This window comes from Oryzias latipes, chromosome 16 (assembly GCF_053564925.1).
Source record: "Oryzias latipes strain Hd-rR chromosome 16, Olatipes_Hd-rR_3.1".
Taxonomy (NCBI): domain Eukaryota; kingdom Metazoa; phylum Chordata; class Actinopteri; order Beloniformes; family Adrianichthyidae; genus Oryzias; species Oryzias latipes.
The window spans coordinates 29,526,728-29,543,859 of record NC_136252.1 but is presented as its reverse complement, the minus strand read 5'-3'; the positions used below and the strand labels follow the sequence as shown (position 1 = coordinate 29,543,859).

At 37.2% G+C, this 17,132-nt stretch overlaps 1 protein-coding gene across 1 annotated transcript in view; it reads right to left on the bottom strand.

Moving 5' to 3' along the window:
- bmper (BMP binding endothelial regulator) overlaps window positions 1-17,132 on the bottom strand; it is a 40,025-nt gene that overhangs the window by 4,216 nt on the left and 18,677 nt on the right. Inside the window, exons 3-15 of the mRNA XM_004078462.5 lie at window positions 16,930-17,029; window positions 11,661-11,743; window positions 11,177-11,267; window positions 10,186-10,268; window positions 8,646-8,745; window positions 7,921-8,030; window positions 7,637-7,771; window positions 7,145-7,249; window positions 4,553-4,598; window positions 3,941-4,092; window positions 2,049-2,250; window positions 1,598-1,937; window positions 1,218-1,348 (exon numbers count right to left, since the gene is read on the bottom strand). Of these exons, the coding sequence (XP_004078510.1) occupies window positions 1,218-1,348; window positions 1,598-1,937; window positions 2,049-2,250; window positions 3,941-4,092; window positions 4,553-4,598; window positions 7,145-7,249; window positions 7,637-7,771; window positions 7,921-8,030; window positions 8,646-8,745; window positions 10,186-10,268; window positions 11,177-11,267; window positions 11,661-11,743; window positions 16,930-17,029 (1,678 nt within the window). The remainder of the gene's footprint in view (window positions 1-1,217; window positions 1,349-1,597; window positions 1,938-2,048; window positions 2,251-3,940; window positions 4,093-4,552; window positions 4,599-7,144; window positions 7,250-7,636; window positions 7,772-7,920; window positions 8,031-8,645; window positions 8,746-10,185; window positions 10,269-11,176; window positions 11,268-11,660; window positions 11,744-16,929; window positions 17,030-17,132) is intronic.

Here is a 17,132-nt window from a genome sequence, read left to right as displayed (position 1 = left end):
GACAAATTTGTTAGAAATGATGGGAAAATTCCTGCCAGACATGTGTCTAAGATGTAAGACTCTCTGTAAACAAATAAACAAATGAAAATGTTGTTTCTCCATCACAGTGTAAAAATAAAAGCAGGGTGATGTTTTGAGGATGTAATAGAAGGTTAGTGACTTTTTCTAAATGTTTTTTCATAATCAGTACCAATAAAGTTTGATAGTCCCACTCCGATCATTTTTGAGGTATTTTCCGTGTTCCCGGTGGTCTTTTAATTATTCTTATAATGTTTTTAGCCTAAATCAAAAACCTGTTGTTTTCTAGGACATAGTTTCTGCAGAGGGGCAGTATAGTTCATTAGAAATTCGCCTCTGAGATTTCACTCAGAAATGCAAGTTTGAGCTTAATTTTCCTAATAAAAATGTCCTCCATCATCATTAAAATGCCACAAGAACATGTTAAAAACAGAAAACAAATTTTTTATCTAAACAGTTAAATAAAGTTATCACACATTGGCAGATTAAGGTTTAATAGTCTGAAAGGATTTAATAAATGTTATATTCCTGATCAAAACAAAGTTGCAAACTGCTCATTTTTGGGGGTTTATTCGATAATATATCCCACCAAACAATAAAATGCTTGATACCAATGGCAAATTTTGAGTACATGTGCTTACACTTTTACATATGGCACACTTAAACTACTGTGCAGAAGTTGATTCAAGAAAATATCTGGCAGGTGGATGCTGTTGTATTATATCATATTTTTCCCCCAAAATATTAAAAACACATGAAATGTTAAAATAGTTCAGAACTCAAGACACAGAACACATTCACAGTGGTACTGCATTAGGTCTCTCTCCGATTACATTAGTGTTTTTGGGGTTTTTAACATGTTCTTGTGGCATTTTTCTCATTATGGATGACATATACAAAGAAAATTCTGCTTAAAATTGCATTTCTCATATTTCTTTATTCAAATTGCTGTGAATCACCAGCAGACAGCCAACAGTCTAGCCCGCAAATAATAGGGAAATATCTAATGATCTACTGCCGCTCTGCAGAAACTATGTCTTGGAAAACACACAGGTTTTTAGATTTAGGCAAAAAACGGTATAATCATAATTAAAAGACCACTGGGAATGCTTTGAAAATAGATGAAACGATGATCGGAGTGGGTCTTTGAACCCATTAGACCCTTCCCACATGCCCCCCCTATAAATGGAGTCACTAACCCATACAAACGTTGTCCGGTTTCCATTGAACCACCACTCCCTCCCTTTCACAGGCCCGGCTGTAAGCGATGAATGACTCACAGTAGCAATTTTTATGGATGGGACACTCACACATGTCTGTAATACATGACCTGCAGACAGAAAATTTTGGACATACTGTAGGTGAGATCCAGATTCAGAAAAGAAGAAGAGGAATTCACTGATTCATGGTCTGTATTTCCTGTTTAAAGTAGCTACCTAATAATTAAAAGTATAAGAAAAGTAAAATTCTCTATAAGCTGATGAGGATATGTTCCTCTGTACTGATGTAACATTGGACTTTTTTACAAATCTGAAAAAAACAATTTAGTACTTTCCCTTAAATAAAGTGTTCAACTCACCTGTAAAAAGGAGCAAAGTCCACCACACTGTGACACTTCTGAAAATCCCAAGATTTGATCCTCTGGCATTCTCGATGAGCCCGAAACTTAACTTTGGGGCTTCCAGGACACAGAAAGGAGCTGGGTCTACGAGGTTGATGCTGGGAGCAAACCTCGTTTCCCTCAACTCGCCATGACTCAGCAAATTCGTCCACGTCGAACTTTAACTGTCCGTCGCCCCCCATGGTGTCGTCTCGTTTGTGACCGTTGTAGTTACCGCAAAGGCCGCACAGGCGTCCACGCAGGTGAGGAGCAGCTACAACTTCCACAAAACTGTCACCATCCCACGTGATCTCCAGACCTGCAGGTGGAGGTTTGAGAAAAACAGCTAAGCCACAGTACGCCGACATCTTTGCACAGAAACAGGACAAAGACTTCCTCTTTGTTAGATTCATAAGGTAAGTGTGCAGACCTGCGATGGAGGTGAGTTTCAGCAAATACCCGTCCAGGTCGATGTGCACGCCGGGGCCGTGGTACGGCAGAGCGATGCGGGTGCCGTTCCTGCGGACTGTCAGGTGCTGGTGCAGACTGAGGATCACAGAGCCCAACCTCACCTCAACAGACTGCGTCCAAGAGAAATGGCGAGTTCGCCGAGCATAATTCTTCACCAACACCTGCAATTAAAGGACAGACAGAAGTTCAAATGAAAAGGCTTGAGCAATGCAAAGATCGGGTAACCGCCCCTTTACTAGAACTTGAAAAAAAGGTTTATTTGTGGTTTTTCATCTAAATAAAGATACAGCTTCTCAACCTTGAACTGGAAAAGTGCACCACGAAACACAAGCTCTACTAAATGATTTACATCTATCTCTTCAGGAACAACAGAATTAATAGATACCATTGTACTTTGCACTGTGCTACTTGAGCATCTGAAAAACTTGATTATAACTCTAATGTAATAAGTGTTCGTGTTTGCAATTTTTGTCCATTTTTGAAATCTTTGTGGGGGAAAAATCAAATTGAAGTTATGAAATAAACTTTTTTTCAAACAGTTTTTAAAAGATTTTCCGCAGTGGCCCTAAATAGCAAATTCTTTTTCACAAATCACCAACACAAAAACTTAGTAAAGATCACGATGACAATTACAAAAGCAAAAAAAAAAAAAGAAAAAAAAAACATTTTAGAAATCAAAATTAAATACCAATTTAACCTAAAAAACAACAATAAATTTCATAAATCAAAATGAAATGTTTAAAAAATGACATGAAAAAATCAGAAGCAGGAAAAGGTAGGACATCGCTAATTGAATGATGGCGTTTAAGTTTTGAAGAGGGGGAAACGCAGGAGGATGTTTTACCTGAACTGTGCTAAAGAGTTGACTCAGCATCACCAAACTTTTGCCGAGGCTGTGGTCAAAAGCTTAAAGACATATCTTCTCTCAGAATTTATTGGAATATGAAATAACTTTCAGTTCAAAAAGTGAAAAAACTCCATCACACAATCAGCGACGTCCAACAATACCAATCATTTTTTGACCTTTCATCAGGATTTTTGGGAAATGAGCTTTGTTTTCCAAAACATTTTTCTTGTTATTTTTCTTCTTTTTGTGTTTTGTTTTTTGGAATTATGTTTTAGTTTCTGGTCATTTTTTAGATTTAAAAACATTATGTTAATTTTTTTATTTGATTTTTACGTTGTCGCTGTGATCTTTATTGATTGTCCTTAGAGTGATTTTCCTTGGGTCTTATACTTTTTGTTGTTTTCATTCATTCATTCATTCATTCATCTTCTTTTCCGTTTATTCCCTTTCGGGGTCACGGGGCTGCCGGAGCCTATCCCGGCCACTTGGGCGAAGGCAAGGGATGCCCTGGACTGGTCGCCAGTCTGTCGCGGGGTAGAATATCCTCAATCACACATCCATTCACTCTCACACTCACACCTATGGACAATTTAGAGTTGCCAATCAACCTATGAAGCATGTTTTTGGACGGTGGGAGGAAGTCGGAGATCCCGGAGAAAACCCACGCATGCACGGGGAGAACATGCAAACTCCACACAGAAAGGTCCCCCATTGATGTAGTTTTTCATGTCCCCCAGCCGGGCGACAACTTTTTGTTGTGTTTAGCTTAAATGAGCAAGAAAGAAAAACATATTTTCTTATTTTGATATAGATTTAATATTTCCTGTCAAAACATTTTGGCTGAAATAAATAGAAGGCCTTGGAGTTTCTCTTTAGCATCTAATGGGAAAAAAATAATTAATTTACCAGTTAAGCAGAAATATATGACCATTGGACATGGATTATTAACCTGTATCTATCGTCATATACATGTCTGCTTATTAATAACACGGATGACATCCTACCATAAAGTTGGAGTCTGGGTTGTTTTCCAGCCCGGAGGGGCTGCCACCGCAGTCTTGGGTCAAAACATACTGACAGGTTCCTTGAAAGTTAAAGGTCCGCCCATCAAAGGTGTTGTAGTGAGGATCTCCAAAAACTGTGCACACACCTGGTTCTGAAAACAGAAAGCGGAAGTGTTACAACTGACTCATGGAAAACAGGTTTGAAGTCTGAATAACATCAGTCTACATCCCTTAGTGAAAGGAACCACTGCTGTGGTTAATATATCGCCTTTAGTAACTGATATTTAACTTTTTATGACACAGGATTAAAGCATATGGAGCATTTGTATTCCTAAAACAAACAACTTTGGAAGATTTCTGCTGCAGTTTGAGATTAAACAATCGACTAAATCCACAACAAGGAACTGGAAAAGGAACTCTTTTCACATTTCATATTTCCAATTTTAGTACAAATGGTTTAAAAATGTAAATTAAAACAAACAATACATCTGATATTGATACACATCTCTACAGAAAAAAACACTTGTGTGCTTGTTCTTCTAGGACTTCCGAAGCTTTAGCACAAAAAAAAAAGTTTTTTTGAAAAAGAAAAACATCCCGAGAGTGACTCACTTTCAGTGCAAACTGGACAGCAGCCGGTTCGGTTTAGTATCTTGTTCTGCGAAGAAAAGGCACAGACAGAAAGACGGTGTTAAAGGAGGCTCAGAGGCACTTGGAATGTGAAGAAGAGAGTTCTGTGGTGTTGGAAGGCAAAGAGAGAACAACAATCTCTCTGGATCATGACGTTTGCAGACGACATTGATCATGTCATGAAAGCAGGGGGAGGACTGTCTGAAAAGGAGAGGAGTGAAAGTCAACTACAGCAAAGCAGAGTATCTGTGTGTAAATCAAAAGGAACTGAAGTGGAACGATGAGAATACAGGGAGCAGAGATGAAGAAAGTGGAAGACCTTAAGCACTTAAGGTCAACAGTCCAGAGCAATTTAGAGTGTGGGAAAGAGATGAAGGGGCCTGTGCGAGCAGGTTGGAATGGGTAGACGAAGGTTTCAGGTGGGACGTGTGACCAAATAATAGAAGACTGTGGTTAGAGCAGCCATGTTGTTGGTTTACAGGCAGAGCTGGAAGTTACTGAGTGTTAAGGTTCTCTTTGGGAGTGATGAGGATGGACAGGACATCAGGAATGAATCCATCAGAGGAATCGCTTGGATGATAAATGGAGGGATAGATTAAAAAGGCAATAATAATAATTGTAGTAGAAAGATGCTGAGGTTGGAGCTATCAAGGAGGGAGAAGGCCAAAGAGGAGGACATGACGGTGGCTGATGTCAGTAAGAAGGATGCAGAAGAGAAGGTTAGATAGAGGCAGATGATTTACTAAAAGAGGGAGCTGAAAGACAAAAAAGCCAGACCCCAACTGTTATTAGTTCATCTTAGACCACAACCAGGAGCCTAGAAACCACACTTTGAACCCTCGCACTGCTCAGTGACAGAGTGGCAGAGGACTGCGGGTTCAACTCCCCAGTTGGGTCATATCAAAGACTCTAAAACTGGTAGCAAAGCATTTGGTTCTGACAAGGTCACTGATTCAACCAAAGGTCCAGACACACACAAAAACCCACACACACAGCCCATCTGTCATCACATCATACAGACTTTTCTCCACACTCAATATACACTCCAGAGTTCTAACCTCTGCACAAAGGGCACTTTCAGCCTTTGAAGAGGGCTGCCTCTTTCTCTGTCTCTCTCTCACACACACACACACACACACACACACACACACCCACACACACACACACACGCACGCACGCACACATATTCAATCGCACACAGTCACACAGATTGGTTTTCAGGGGCCTAAATATAGGGAACCTCTTATTTGCTGTCACTCAGACGCAGCACAGACAAAAGGCTGTTGGGAGACACGCTGTCTCCGAACGGAGACCCATCCACTCCACCGCTGACCGCGGGATAGGGGAGTGTGTGTGTGGAAGGGGGGATGTGGACCACGGTGACACTGGTGACCGCGATGATCCAGACATGCAAACTGCTGACAGGTGTGCGAGTTACACGCCGTAAACTGGACAGTTTTGTTATTACTTCTTAATATTGGGTTATTGTTCTTTCCTTTTGTTACTCTAAAATAAACCAGGGAGCTAGAATGTAACAGGAGTCAGAAACGTGAACTCACATTTGATCATAGTTATGTACAGATGAAGGTTGACTAAGTGGACGGTGAGTGACCAAGTCCTATGGTTGATAATAAACCCAAACATAGTGTGACACAAAATGGCTTACCATTTTTGGTATTTGTCTGAGTATATTGTTGGATTTTTTGTTTTTGAGAGCTTGGATCAGGGTGCTTGTGGCCCGCCCAGCGTTTTTTCTAAATCACAAATACACGCTTTTTCAAACTGCATTTCTTTGTCTGCTTCTGATTCACAATTTGAATAAAGATTAGAAATGCAACTTTGAGCTTAATGTTCTTTATATATGATAAATTATGTAATAATGGTCCCGGTAGAACAGGGGTGGGATTATATAAGTTTGCTTTCTTCCACTCCCTTTCAAGCAATCTTTGATTTAATATCTAATTATCCTAAGTTTGATACGTCTTTGTATGAATGTATGAAAGCTGATTGTATTGTTTTGTGCACTATTTTTGCTTTGATTGCTTGAAATAAACCATTTCAAATCAAATAAAATTAAAATCAAATATATTTCCATCATCAGAAAAATACCAGAAGTACATGTTAACAAAATTTTGTTAACATTTTTATTGGAGTGGATCTCTAAGGAAAAAACTTCTCTTCTTGCTTTATCCATTTTATTTTCTTTAACTGCATCACTTAGATGTGATTTTCTGTGAGCCATACCTCATCAGCAGAGAATCACAAAATAAGAAAGAGCATGCAGCAAACAAGAGGAGATTTTCTCCTTAACCTTATGACCTGGCATTTATGGTAACAAGAAACAAAACTCCCTGCAGGACACCAACATCGCTCTGCAGTCATCTGCTCTGACCACAAGCAACAGGTGAGGGCTTCTTGTGGCCACTGGAAGTGAGTGAACTTGGGCTAACATGGACTACGGCTTTGACTGCGTGACCACCCTGTCAGATGGCATGCTGGGAATCTACCCCATCAGCCCAAACAATGTTTTATAGTAAGAAATTTACTTTTCTTACTTTTGGTGGATTTACTCACCGGGGGGCAGCTGGTGATGGGGACACACTTTTTGGGCCGACACTCGATACTGCCTTTGACACAAGCACAGAGGGTGCAGTTCATCGATGACCACATGTCTCCTTCCTACAAGGATCAAATGGCATGAGAGCATCACAACACTTCCCAACATCTTCTTCCTTTTCTTATTCTTTCTTCCTTTCAGTCCTTGTTTGAGTCTATTCGTGTGTCTTCCTTTTGTTCTTTTCCTTTTTTTAATATCTTTACTTTTATCAAATCATCCTGCCATTGTTTTCCTTCTTATATTATATTTTTTCTTATTTCCTTTATATCAGTCTTTTTAGCTTTCCTTCTATCCATCATCCAACATTTTGTCCAACATCCCTTCATTCACATGTAAATTCCTTCATATTTCCTTTGATTCTTTCTTTTTTGAATATATTCTATCCATCAATTTATTCTTTTCTCATTTTTTAATCTTTCCATCCATCCATCCATCCATCCATGCCTTACCCTGTAGATTTTGTTGCGGACTCTGCAGTACTGCACTTCCTCCACTTTCACGTAGGACACACACGGGTCGCAGCACTGGTTGCCCTGGCAACTCCCTGGCCGGGAGCAGGACTTTTTGCAGACCACAGTTGAATCCTGCCATGGAACATGAACGTTTAAAATCATGGATGGGCAGGAGATAACTTCTAAGATGACTTAAACTACGTCTTTATCAAGAGAGGAATATTTAAAGGGATTCAACAGTTTTTGTGTGACAGATAACGAGTTGACACACAGTCAGGTACCTTGCAGGTGCAGGTGGTGCAGTTGTCATGTAGGAATGAGGTGCCGTTCTCATAGACCTCGCTATGGAATAGACAGCTTCCTAATGAGAGATCAAACACCTTCCTCTGACCTGAGGGAAGAGCATTCAGAGCTCAGCAACAGCAACACAAAAATGATTTTATGGGTCTAAAATCTCTGAATAAATGGAAACGAAAGGGTGGAGATCAGAGATTTGGATGTGTCTTGGGCTTGAGCTCAGAGTGAGCTGCCCATTCAAAACCATAGATTTCTTGTGTTTACCATTCACTTCTATTAATTTAAATGTATGAAAAAGTTTCTTTGTATAATGTACACCTTCCCCTCAAATTATTTCTGTGGATTTAGGCACAATCTTGTGTGTTGTGCCAACAGTGAGTTTTTGTTGACCTTGAAAGCTCATCCCAACGTTTAGACTTAAAAAGTACTTGTCATCATCTTTAGGAGAAGTCTGGTCAAGTTTATGTCAAAATAAAAAATAAAATAAAAACTAGAACATCAGCTTATAAACAACCTTTGAATAAATGGTTCAACGCTTTGGTTAAATATTTCACATTTAGTAGGGTTATTTTATTTTTTATTAGTGAATTTCATAAAAGTGGATCATTTAGAAGAAAAAAAACAATAGTTGGGTTTGCTAAAAAACATTAAAGTAAAAAACTGAAAAGGTCGGAGTGGATTCTGCTCATTTCTGATTCCTGCTCTTTACCGATGCATGTGGGGCAGCACTGTCCAGCTGGGGTGTGGCTGAGGTAGGCGGGGCAAGACAGCACAGGACACACCTCCTTCATGCAGAGAGTCCGCCCTCCCTGGAATGACAGCAGAGTAACAAGTTGGGTTTGATTTGCACAATGACATCAAAGGAGTAAAATAGGACACCAACAATGGAACGACCTTGAGTCAGTTAAGTACATTTTCATCATCAGCTTTCCAAATATAAATGTGCAAATGCATAACTGCGAGTTTCACATTATGAACTCATACATGCTCCAAAGACAACTAGTTTGTTTCATCATTTGACGTTAAATTTGATTTTTTTAAATGGTTCTATTTCTTTAGAGTTGTTAGAAAACTTTCTGAAGACTTTTTTAGTAAAATATTGTAAGGTATTTTACAAGTCATTTGAAAAAAGAAACTACTAATTTCTGTCATTTCAGCAGCTTTATATGAATGAAAAAAGATTCTCAGAGTTCTTATCTAAAAATATATATATATATATATATATATATATATATATTTATATACATATGAAGAAAGAGAGAGAGAGAATAATTTTAATACCACAATAATTGTTGTGTTGAACAATGTGGTAACGCAGCATCATTGCTCATAGTCGAAAGCCACTTTTTCTTCAGTAATACATAACTGTAATCTATTTTTAAAGCCTAAAATCTCAATCATATCCTTTTTTTTTTCCAGTGGGCTTGGTATGTCTTTGTAGCAGCATTTCTAATGTAAAATCAAAATAGTGGCCCGGTTCGTGACCTTCTTTTTTTATTCTTTTATAAGGTCTAAAGGCTAAGTTCTGTTGAGAAAAGCATTTCATGTTTTATTTGCAGAGTTCAAAAGAAACTCTTCTTCTTAATAAATAAAAATAGCTGAAGAACAGAGGCCTAAGAACAGATTCCTGTGGAACCACAGAGGTCAATGTTCCAAGTATAGATGCCTCTATTTACCACCAAAGGTTCCTATCTTTCCCTATAATATGTGACAGGATTTTATGTGAGAAGATACAATTCTGCAAGACTTCTGGAAATCTGCACTGTGTGTTGATGGATGTCTGACTGCCTTGGGTTTTCATTAAAGTTTTTTTCAAAAATATTTCCTGATTACATTTTTTACCAGTACGCCGCATGTTTTTTTGAAAAACGTCTCTGTAGTCTGCGTTTACTTCAAATTTACTTCATGCTCAAAAATATTTGAAAAAGGTCTGATAAACAGAAACTGAACCCTTGAGCTGTTTCTTTAAATCATTCCTCTGTCTGAGTATTTTCTACAAAATGTACCCAGTATCTTAACTATGTGGCAACACATTAATGCCTTAAAGTGTTTATGGATATACCAGGAGGGTTTGTTGGTTTTAGGGCGAGGAAGGGGGAAGGAATGACAGGGGGACACAGACAGGGAAGCTCAAGAGGAGAATGTTGTTCTAACCAAACGTTTGTGACTCCCAGGAGATTCCAAAACTAACTAATTTGCAGGAGAAAGTTCCTTCTCAAAGGCGGGAGTGTTAACCTGTGTGTACCTACACTGCATGTGCACTTGATGCAGGGCTTCCCCTCCGGACTGAACTCCTCCATCTCTTTATACAGGTGACCCTCCAAGATACAACCTGAGGGGAGAAACACAGATCACTTGATGCTTTCTAAAAGCTCGTATTCTCTGTTTTCACAAAATCCTAGTTTTGAGGACCCTTATGTGCATTAATGGGCCTGACCTTAATTCTGTGAACAGCCAATATTTATTAATTTAAGTGCGTTGTCCAGCATCAACGTCAAGTGAAAAGGTTCTATTACTAATTTCTTTTATAGTCACCTCAAACAAACAAACTATAATCTGTAAAACTATATCACGACACATGCAACCAGATTCAAGGACTCTCTGTGATACTGGGGTGAGACTGACTATCATGTTAGCTACTGTAGTCATGTTACTCATATGTGTACTCAGTTATATAGAATCGATTATAAATATGAGGGGCTTTGCACTTGGTTGCATAATAAACAGTGATTTAAGAAATCTAACATCTGATCTCTGAGCGCCAGTGTTTCCACATCCTACAATAACTCTTTTATTTCAAATAAAGTCTTTCAGAACAAAAATTAATAACAATTTCAAATTTCTTTGGTGCTCTACAAATCTTAAAAACAAATTAAACTTTATAGAATCCACTTTCAAATTTGTTTTTATTTTTAAATGTTTTCCTTTTTGTTTTCTGATCAAGTTAATTTTTTAGTTTTAAAGTTTCCAATAAAGAGATTTTTGTCATGAAAATAATCAATTTGGATTAAAAAACAATTAAAAAATGGTCAAAAAAATCTAAATAAATATAAATAAATAAATAAATAAAAAAGTCATTAACATTTACATTTTTTTTTTTATTTTTTTTTTATTTTTTATTCCTAAAATGTTAAATTTCAAAATAAACAGAACAGCACCTGATTCAAACCTGCAGGAATTTCTTGAGATTTATAAAAACGATCCAATTTTATGGTTTTAAAGTAAAGTATTTGCACGTACCGGGGCAGGTGGGACAGCACTTCTTTGGGTGGGTTTTGGGGTTCCTGCAGTGGATGACACACTGTACCTCGGCCTCAGTGATCACACCTTCCTGTTGTAACAGAGGCAACAAACAATCATGTGTTTATTCCTTCACATCTTGTGTTTTGCTCTATACTTCTCTTCACATTTGTCTGTCTTTAAAGACATTTTTTTAATTCATCTTAAATCCTACTTCTCTTCATCTTCCCTTCAGTTCACACTTAGATCTTTATTTCTTCCTGTGTTCTTTCCGAATGAATAATCCAGGTCTATTCTGAAGACTTGATCACCACTTCCATTGCTTCTTGCTTTATTTTGCAGCTATTTGGCAATAATCTCGCCATTTTCTAACTCTGTACCACACCTACTCTAACAGCATCCCATCTGCATGTAATTTAGATATGATGTCAGGGGTTTTAATCAAAATGTAAACATTGTCCTACTTGAAACATTACGAACGCACCTGACAGCGGCTGCTTTTACAGGGTTTGGTGGAGCTGATCCATGACTCGGAGCTGTTATGGGATCGTCCATCTAACGTGCAACCTGGAAGAAGAACACAAGTGAAGAAAGAAAGATTTTTCATAGTAATTAAAGAAATCAGCAAATAAGTTTCTATATCATGTGCATAATACCCCCCCCCACCCCTCATCAGACACAAATAAAAGCTTTTAAAATATTCAGGATTTAAATGCATTTTTTTATTTTTTACTTTTTTGTGTAAGGATTTCATTTTGGTTCAGAGAAAAAAAACAAACATTTTTTTATTTCTTTATGAATATTGCATGTGGGTTGATTAGATTAATGTTCTTCTTATTGTAAATTCTGTGCTTTGTATCTTGCATAAAAATAATTTGACATAAAAATAAATGGAAAGCAGTTTGCTAAGAAAACTCAGGGTGAGCGTTTTATTAAAACTGTTCCACCCCTTAAATTAAAATTTGGAAACAAAATGAAGCCAAACACAAATTCCCAAGTGAAAAAAATCTAAATTCTTTACAAACAAACCGCAAAGTGTAAAAAAAAGGAAAACTGTACTGTAGACACAAACAGAAAATAATCAGTATTTGGCTAAACATTTGAAACTGAATGAAAAAAATCAAGCCAGGAAACATCAATCCGGGTTGTTGATCCAATTATTCCAATATTTGACATTGTGAATACTGTACAGCAATCCTTTACCTGAAATTATCCACTGACTGACACACTTTCTCTCAGAAGGATGTTTGCAAAAAAAAAATCTTTGCAACTTTACAGCCACTAAGGTATCAAGGCCTCCGTCCATCCTGGGCTAGATGAAGAGCCTATTCATTTCATTCCTCTTACAGTAAGCAGCATCAAATCAATTCTCAACTTTTCATACAGTGAAACCCGATCACAGCCATTGATCCACTTTCCTCTGTGTAAACCAAACCTCTCATGTTGCTGAAGGAGGACGCGCAGGTTTTTAAAAAGCATTAAAGAGATCAAATGGCAACTCAATGAGATCTTGGTTTGATATAGAATTGATAACATATACATTCTCCATCCTGCAAACACTCAGTTTCTAAAGATAAATTGGAAAATGTTTGTGTTCCCCTACACAAAATAAAAACTAACAAAAGTCAAAAATGCTTAAACACAGTTTACAGATGTTGTGTTTTTGGCTGACAGATAGTTTTTGCCATTCATGGCCCAATGTATGAAGATGACATAACTTGGTTTCTTTGTCATGGATCCTAAGGGTTGTTGTTCCTTCAAATGTTTGTGGTTTTTGTCCTCTAGTCTCTGAGTGTTTTCATGCTTCTGTGCGTCCTCTGATTCTTCAAGGAAATATTTACTGACATTTCAACTTTTGAAAGATTGATATTCTAAAAGAATTCCACGAGTGTAAAGTTTATGTGCAGCAGCAGGTGCTTCCTTAAGCGTTTCTACATGATCTGCCAAAGCAGAAAATTTAAGGTTGAGGAGACCAATGTTTCCAGGAAATGTGATGTTCCCAGAGGGCCCTGTCATTGCAGTGCACAACGTGTCCAACAAACATTTTACAATACAGCAAAACACTGAGACAGTATTGCTGCATCAGCAGAGGAGGCTGCTGTTTGGATTGATGGAGGAGAAGAAGAAAAGTTACATACTTAAAACACGGAAGAATTTGTGGAATCTCTAATTGTTAGGAAGATGGAGTAAACACATAAACTTACAATGTTGATGTTGAGATAGGTTACAAGTCTAGTTTGTGTGCACTGTCTTTCCATATTATCAGTCACGCCTGCTTGGGATTCCTGACCAATCACACCAAAGTTCTCAGATTGAAGTGGAAAAGTTTAGAAGAAGTTAAAAGTCAAATGATAAATAAGAATTAAGTCTAGTTTCCTCACAGTGCTGGTAGACAAAACAAGTTTCTCTGTTCTCGAAGAGTAAAAAGGCCGTGAAATGATGACTCAGACCGACTCGGACCAATTGCTGCTTAGTTACTCAGAACCTCAAATATAGAGTTTTTCGTACTTGTTTATGACACATCATCATATGGAAGCGCTTATGTAGCATAAATAAAAAGCAAAGTCAAAACCAGAAATGTTTTTTCATTTTCAAAATGAAGCTGCATTTTTTGACTCAAAAATATAATGAAAAAGCAATCCACCAAAATGCTTTTTCATTTCCTTCCTCAACCCAGCTTTTTCTGTCACTTAATTAAAATGATAAAGAAAATGGTATTTGACATTTCATTTTCAAAAAGGTCCCTGGTAAATGTGTACCAAAATTCATTTAGAAATGTCTAATTTGACAATTAAAATGGATTAAGAGAAATCCTTTTAAATTTTCAAAATGTAGCTGCATTTTTTGACTCAAAATTAAAAAGAAAAAGCAATATTTCAAAATGCTTTTTCATTTTATACTTAAAACTACGGAGCCCGTGTCCTGACAATAAGATATAAAAATATATCTTGTTCCCACAGATTAATATCTTGTTCCCACAGGTTATTATGTCGTTCGCACGAAATACTATTCCGTTCCCTCAAGATACTATTGCGTTCCCTCAAAATACTATTCCATTCCCTCGAAATGATTAACTTGTGCGAACGCAATAATTATGTCGTTCGAACGCAATAATTACTCCGTTCGAACGCAATAATTATTCACGTCATAAGTCATACACGCGGATATGCCCTCTGTCTGTACGCCGGCAAAACTAAGCCGCTTTCAGCGGTAACTTCCGTGTCTCTGTGACCCATATTCGTTCAAAAAAGGAACATGAAAAACAAAAATGATCACTTTATTACCGTCTCAATGAATATAAGAAAAATATCAAAAGATTTATGATAACTAGGCTGCTTTGTCATACGATAGCTCCTGCTAGGCTACTACTAGCTCCGCCGCAGAGCTCTTTGATGTATGCCGGCATTTGGGCAACTGGCTGGTCTGTTGACAGACAGCTGATATTGTAGTTTAGGGTCGAATAGGAATAATAATATTCAAGACTTGTCTTTTATTAACTTTAGCAGTCAGTCGCTTTACATTCGAAGGCAATAAGGATACATGCTAACTGACTAGCCGATCATTTATCCTGTTATTAATTTACGTCATAGATTTACAGCAGATACCTTCACATTTCTGTCTGTGTGTGTCTCATTACATTGCATTGAAGACACGGAGTATGTTTAGAGAACAGATTTATTTATTTTAAAAAGCACAGAAGCATCCATCGTATTTTGAGGGAACGCAATAGTATCTTGAGGGAACGGAATAGTATTTTGTGCAAATGACATAATAACCTGTGGGAACAAGATATTAATCTGTGGGAACAAGATATATTTTTATATCTTATTGTCAGGACACGGGCTCCGTAGTTTTAAGTATAAAATGAAAAAGCATTTTGAAATATTGCTTTTTCTTTTTAATTTTGAGTCAAAAAATGCAGCTACATTTTGAAAATTAAAAAGCATTTCTCTTAATCCATTTTAATTGTCAAATTAGACATTTCTAAATGAATTTTGGTACACATTTACCAGGGACCTTTTTGAAAATGAAATGTCAAATACCATTTTCTTTATCATTTTAATTAAGTGACAGAAAAAGCTGGGTTGAGGAAGGAAATGAAAAAGCATTTTGAAGTATTGCTTTTTCTTTTTAATTTTGAGTCAAAAAATGCAGCTTCATTTTGAAAATTTAAAAGCATTTCTATTAATCCATTTTGAATGTCAAATTATCATAGCTGAGACTCATTTTCCATGCATCAATGATTGCTCTAACTTGGGTATAATATGTCCCTGTGCATTTTAAAGTTCATTCTTTTATTTGCCCTTAAACCTTCAACTGGTCACAGCTGATCTGCTTCTCCTAAGAGGTAAAGCGTTCTCAGAGCGTTTTCCATCTGTGCACAGAAGCTGTGGAAGGTGCCACCACTGAGGGTTCAGCAGGCATCCTCCCTGTCCATTTCTGAAAACTCCTTTTCACAATCAGGCTTTTGACGTAAGATGACTCTGCTTTGGCAGTGTTTTATTTTTATTTTTGGTAATAAAAAAATAAAAAAACTCATAAACTTTAAATGCAAAAAGAGTTCTCTACAAAATAATAGTGCAATAAAGGTTTAAGTGACGAAGCATCTGCTGCAGACTAGATTTGATTAAATAAATGCTTTTTATTTTTCCATTAAAAACCTAAATTAAATCCAACTGCACATGAAATCATTGAAATCTTTTATGTCAGACTGCTGCATATATAAAATTCTTCATTAGGCCATTTTTAGGGGAACCTCTTCTTCATAAAGTGATGTCATCTGGCTTTGATTCTCTAGAGCATGATTTCATAAAAATGTGTGAAAACAGCAATTTTACAAAGAGGTGTGATGTGTTTTCCTCACAAAGGGGACCTAAGGTTGGTGACAGTGACAACAAAAGACAACCACAAACTAAAAAAACCGAGTGTGGCTGCCCTGAAGATGAAGGGCTTTCCATATCCACGCTGGGTGACCTTCCCCTTTTTGTATAAAAATGACTCCATCTCTGCTCCTCGGAAATATTCCACCGAGTCATATGCTGTGTGAGAACTTTAAGGTGTTTGTATTTGCTTTGTTCTAAACCTTGTTTGAAAAAGAGCAATCAATCAAATTGATCAATCAGTCATGACGGATGGATTTCCACATGTTTTCATAAAAAATGTTGGAAAAGGAAATGTGTTTATAAAAGTGTGTGCATTTCTGCTGTTTCCCATTTAAAATACATTCAATATGTGGTTAAATGGCTGCTAAAGTAAATAAATATATATAAATATATGAGAAATTAGAGAAAAAACAAGATTTAAGCAGTAAAGCAAGTAATTGTGTTTGATTTTCATTCTTTTTAATTTTCTTTTCCTATTTCTTCAAGTGATGCTTTGCATTTTAGTGGCTATGTGGTTTAGTATAGGACATCATAATCAGAGTCCACACATATAGTGGTAAACCTGCCTAAATTTAGGTTCAAGCTCAGTCAAGCAAAATATATGAAATGATTTATGTTTTTGTTCTTTGTAAAATAAAAGATTTAAATGACATTTGACGTCTTTAAAGAACTAAACTCCTTGCAGACTCTGCAGCTGTGTGCTTTCATGTCATCCAACAAATGCAGATTTACCCGCAGACACTGTTACAGCTCCCATGAGTCTGCACAGCTTCACAATAAACCATCATCATTGTTATGTCACACCACGTTGAACAAACGACAAAGGCCTCCTCTGTCTTTGTCCCTGTCCGGTCTTGGCTCCGGACTTACCTTTACACCTCTCACAGCAGGCTCCGGTTTGTTTCACGACCAGAGCGCAGTCTTCAGACACTGGCTGGCATTTCTCCTGTTTGCAGTCCGCTTTCCCATCCTGCAGGACACAAATGCATCACTAGGGATATAGGATACATCATAGCAGTTTTATCACTAACTGTCTCAGTGTGTTCTCAGATTTCTTTCTGGATTTTTTTAAA